The following is a 5393-nucleotide window of genomic DNA, read 5'->3' as shown; positions in this document are numbered from 1 at the left end:
AAAGCAGACAGTCTAGCTTCAGAATAAAGTGAGATTTTTTAAAATAGCAAAAGAAGTTTTAACATTTTTTTTTTTCTTAAACCCTAGTGGGTCATCTTGTATACCCCTCTATGGAGACCTCTGCTGCAGGGGCTCCCAGAGCTGTGAGGCCAGTACAGAGTCACCAATGCTTTGGTAAAGGAAAGTACAGGAAATGCTAGAAGCACAGAGGCAACAGCTCACCCTTGCTGGGAAGTGCTGCAGAAAGAGATGGCTGAGCTGAATCTTAAAGAATATGTAGTATTTCCCCAGAGGAAAGAAACTGGGGGAAGGTTTGTCCCTGAGTGAAGGAACAGCACGTGCTAAGGCCCAGAGGCAAAAGCATATGGTGTTCCGAGAGCTACACATAGTTTAGCATGGCTGGAGCAGAGTGAAGGGTAGGTTCCTCCTCCCAGTGATGCTACGAGGCTCAGCGATGATGGATAGGACCATGCCTCGTGTTTTTATTGAGGGGACAGGCAATCAGTCTGCTGCCCCCTGGGCAGCATCGCAGCTTCTTGGTCCTCAGCTGCCAACTCCTCTATAACCCAGATGGCAAAAGGGGTCCCTCTGCCCTTGGAAGATCTGGTTGAACTTGGCCTGCACTCCATTCCACAGTTTGGGATGTTCATTCCCTCCTTTCTCCCCCATACACTCCATGAATTCCCAAGTTTATTTCCTCTGGGCTACAGTTTCCGTAACCCAGGCACTTGACCTTCTGCCTCATGTGCATTTCCATCAAAAAACCAAAAGTCCAATGAAGCCAAGAATTTCGTGGGTTTAGTAAATCTTCTGAGGATCTGAAGATCTTGAGATTGCATCACATAACACATGGCCACCTGCCAGCCACAAATTTTCACATTCAGCCTCCAGGGGCTTCCCAAAGCCTGTGTTCCCAAAGCCACCAGTTGATCCTCCCTACATGTGCAGGACCCCCACCTTCCACCAGAAGCTGAGTCTCATGTACCCCCTGACACCCACTGTCTCCTTGCCAGGCTGGCTTGCTTTTCCTATCCCACCCTCCAACACACAGGCCCCCAGCTGCTCCCCAGCCAAGCCCAGCAGTTATCTTTTCTTTCATTTTTCTTGGGCCACATGCAGCAGTCTCTTCCAGCCAGGCCAGTCTAAGGTAGCAGGGGAGCTGGTGGCTGAAGACAGGCTCCAGGAAGACCAGCAGCAGCACTGGTGGTTGAGGGACAGCCAGCAGGATGATGGTGGCCAGTGGGGGCTCCCGGCAGCAACGTGAGGTGTGCAGGGCCTGGTGACTCAGCACGCGAGCATGTCCCAGCCGCTTGCCATGCTTTCTGTCACATTCTCAGCCATATCTTTGCCTGTCTTAAAATCCTGCTCAGGGAGACAGCAAGCTGCACCCACACCACCCAGCCCTAGTCTTGCCTGCAGTGGGATACAAACGTGTCATACAGGAACCTCTTGCCCTCACCCTTTGACCCCTCAGACCCTGAAGCCAAGCCCTGAACGAGGCTCAAGATAAAGGATCCAGGAGTTCTTGGCTTCCTGTAGGAGGGGCCAGATCAGCAGAAGCAACAAGGCAGAGCTGCCCAAAGAGTTCCAACCCCAAAGTCTTGGGACAGTGGCTCCAGAGAAATGGGAAAAGGGGATTCTTGGGGTGGCTCCTAACTTCTGGCTGGCACAACTGGGGGAATAGTGCTTGCATGTATGTTCTGGGGGACCACTCTAGACAGGGCCCCACCCAGGCATTGGCACACTGGCAAGCCAAGGATGCCTCCAGAATACACAGGGACTGGACATCAGGGAACTGTGCTCCTGGAGGCTGCCATCCAGTCTAGCACTAAGACCTGGAGACTGCCCAGGCCCTGCAAAGCAGCAGCAGACTGTCTCTCCAATCCTATTTTGACCAGAGGCAGCCCCTAAAGCCCAGGGCAGCTCACCCACTGGCAAATCAAGCCACACTGGGCAGGGCCAAACGTGGGACTTCAGTGTCTGCAGGTTCAGCTCCCATAGGCTGGGCAGCCCTGTGATGCAGCAAGGCCTGGGGCTGTGCCCATCCACCCTTCCCCCATTCCCTCAGATACTGGAGCCTGGGGAGCCACCGGGGGAAAGACTTCGAGATGCCCTGGGAGCACAGGGCCTCCAAGCTATCGCCAATAGCTAGCAAAGGGCAGGGAAGATCTTGGTGACAGTCTGGGTCCCCAGCTGTGGTGCTCAGCCTTTCAGAGTCTGGGTCTGCAAGACTGGAAATACAGTAGAAGCCAGCTTCCAACACTTCCTGCCTGAGATTGCATGAAGCTCCAAGCTAGTCAGCCTCAGGGGCTAGGACAAGCTACCCCAGAAGGGCCAGAGGGGAACTGCAGTCTCAGGTTGTACAGACTCTCAGGGCCAGAAGTCCCAGGCTGGGCTCAGCACCATGTTTGTAGGGTGGTCACTGCGGGCAGAGCAGCCATCGTCCAAGGCTACCAGTGATTCCTGCTCAAGTCCAACAACTCCAGCCTCCTAAAGCCCTAATACCTGGCCCTCCAGACAAACCAGCTGGTTTCCCTGAGGTAGCAGCTCCCGGAGGTGGGGCAGACAGAGAAGGTGGCTGGGTGCAGGGTATGTAGTCCACTGTTGGGCAGACCCAGCATCCAGAGTCCTGACATAGCCCCTGTCTCATGGCACTATGCAGTTGGTTGTCACTCAGGACAGTCTCTGAAGCCTGGGCATGGCAGCCAGCAAACCTGAGCTCCTGTGGCAGGAAGCCAGAGCCTCCAGAGCTATGTGTCCTGTCAAAGTAGACCCTGAAGTCAACTCCTACAGAACAAAGTGGGCAACTGCCCTGGCAGGCAGCTCAGCCATGTCAGTGTTTGTCACTAACAAAATCCAGTCTGCAGCCCCAGTCCACCACTGCAACTGCCTCCACCTTTGTGTGGTCCAGACACAGAGCCCCCAGCTTGAGACTCTGAACCGGCCATCTTCAGCCAGTTGTTGAGTGACAGGTCCAACATGTCCAGGGTCCAAACATGAGGTCTGGGAAGATGTCAGCCAGTCCCCCCACATTCTGAAGGCAACTATACTTGATAACCAACCACCATAGACTAGGAGGCAACCAGACATCCAAGTTCCCATCCAGGCAAGGGCCCGAGGAAACAAGGTACCAGAGGGAGCTCCAGTTGTCAAGCATCAGGGGGTAAGAAGTGGTAATCCACGTGGTGGCCAATGAAAAGGAGCTGCTGCAGCTGCCCCAAGCCCCAGAGAACTCCTGGCAGGAGCTGGCTGTCATGCAGGTTCAGCCCCAGGATCTTGAGCCCAGGTAGGTGGGAGAAGGCATCCAGGGGCAAAATGAAATGGAGCCGCAAGACAGAGCCCCTCCACAGTGTGGCACAACCTCCAAGACTGGTGCCCGGTCGGTCACTGAGGAACAGGCTGCAAGGAGGGGCAGGCTGGAGTCCAGGGGGATCAGGAAGAAGCAGAAGACCATAGGCAGCCAGGAGCCTTCAGTCACTAGACAGTTGGAAGTGGTCCAGCCTGTGGTCAGAGGAAGGGACAGGAACAAGTGCCCACTCATCTCAGCACCCAGCCTGGCCTACAGAAAAGCAGAATCAGAACCCCACTTCCTGCTCCCCTCCCTTTTCCAGAAAGGAACCCAGACCCACTCCTCCCCCTGCACACATCGATACACAATACTCACAGTACTGGCAGGCTACACAACCCCCAGTAACCCCCTACCTAGGAGGCTCTGGAGGCAGAAATGGGAAGTCCACAATACTTCCAAACTGTAGCACTGCTAGGAGGGTGGGACCAGGTGGGAGATGCTTTGAGCTGAGGATCCAAAATCAGGGAAAGGCAAAAGGCCATGGGATGCAAGTCTCACTTCTCTGTTGGGAGCAAGCAAACAGTGTTTCTGAGCACAAGATTTGGGACCAGAGGTCCTGGAACCCACTCTGCTGTTGTCCTGGTCAAGGCACTTCCCCTCCCTGGCTTTCAGTTTCCTCATCTTTGAACTAAGCGTACTAATAACCACTTCCTAGAATTGCTGCACATTACATATGGGTGTCAGAATGGGGTTTTTCTCCTCAACACTCCCTTTACTCTTCCTCTCTTTAATAGAAAGGGTGTCTTGAGTAAATCAGGACTTTTAAAAAGCAGATGTTTTATAAGCAAAACAATACATTGAAATGATGCTTTCATGGGCATTTTGTAATGCTCCACATGGAAGATTCCAAAGCACCTAAGTTTTACCCAAGAGGACTACAGGGCTCCATTCCTGTCCATGCAGGCTGAGGCTAGGAAGAACAGTCTGTTTGGCCTTGACCTTGATGTGAACTACAAGGATGGAGCCAGTACCCCAGGGAAGCAGAAAGTGAAAAAGGAAGAAGTTATGATTACCTCAAACAATGCAGTGAACTACTCAGTTATCTGATCATGATTTTTAAAAATAATGAACAAGAAAAATCCCTCAACTTATAAAAGGCTATCTACCCCAATCTACAAGAAATATACTTCTTAGTACTGAACATCCATCATGTTCGCTTTAAAGGCAGGAATGAGACAACTATAATTACTTCTGTTTAACATTAAAAGGGAGGTCTTAGGAGAATAAGAAAGAAAAAGAACAGAAATTAAAATTATAAAATCATAAGTATTTTAAGAAACAAAAGGGTCATGATTTATAAGATGCTATGAGTGTCTACACAGGATTTCCAAGAATTTCTAGAAACAAACTACTAAAACTGATGGGTGCTTAGTTAAGATGCTAGATACTAGATACTTTTCAAAAAACATTCTAATATACTGATACATTAATAAGAGTCCCAACAGGAAACAAATTAGGATTTTTCTAAGAGGACTGTATGCAAAGAGACTAATCACGGAAGCGCTAGCAGGACTTAGGGGTGCCACAAGGGTTAGTACAGGAACTGGGGCCAGCAAGCATAGGAGCTGTCACTGCGCCTAGAACTGAAGGGATAAGGACCAGGAGAAGTTACCAGAACCTGAAGGAGAGAGAGTTCTCTAGGGTCAGCTGCCTTGCGGAAAGCAATGACATTTGGTCAAGTCACAAATCAACCTAAGGGGATGTCACAGGAAGAAAATCAGGTGTATACTTCCCTTATTTCATTCCTCCCTTCCACCGAACTCTTAGCAGGACACTCCATTGACCCTGGAAAACTGGAACGGGGTGGGGCATTAATGTAATCTCCTCAGGTCAGCTTCCCCGACAAAGAGTGAGATGGAAAAGGGCAAGGAGATACAGAGGGACAAAGGAATGCAGCATGACCACCAACAGACAATCAAAAATGTACTTTGTAAAAATAAGATTTAAACTAATAATAAGGCACAAGGAAAAATAGATGGAACAGAATAGAGTCCATAAGCAGGTCTAACCATATGTAGTCAGCTGATTTATAAAAAGACACCAT

At 50.5% G+C, this 5393-nt stretch overlaps 1 protein-coding gene and 1 pseudogene across 1 annotated transcript; both read right to left on the bottom strand.

The window, feature by feature from the left end:
• Positions 1-603: 603 nt before the first annotated feature.
• LOC130678876 (toll-like receptor 12) lies at positions 604-2948 on the bottom strand (annotated as a pseudogene).
• A 2-nt stretch (positions 2949-2950) lies between these two features.
• On the bottom strand, positions 2951-3541 carry LOC118912343 (toll-like receptor 12). The gene is given in 4 exon segments (XM_057499445.1): positions 2951-3152; positions 3154-3327; positions 3329-3352; positions 3354-3541. Coding segments are annotated over 4 exon segments (588 nt in total).
• Between the last annotated feature and the right edge of the window lie 1852 nt (positions 3542-5393).

The sequence above is a fragment of the Manis pentadactyla genome, chromosome 4, assembly GCF_030020395.1.
Source record: "Manis pentadactyla isolate mManPen7 chromosome 4, mManPen7.hap1, whole genome shotgun sequence".
NCBI classification, from domain to species: Eukaryota; Metazoa; Chordata; class Mammalia; order Pholidota; family Manidae; genus Manis; species Manis pentadactyla.
This window is presented reverse-complemented; position numbering and strand designations above follow the sequence as displayed.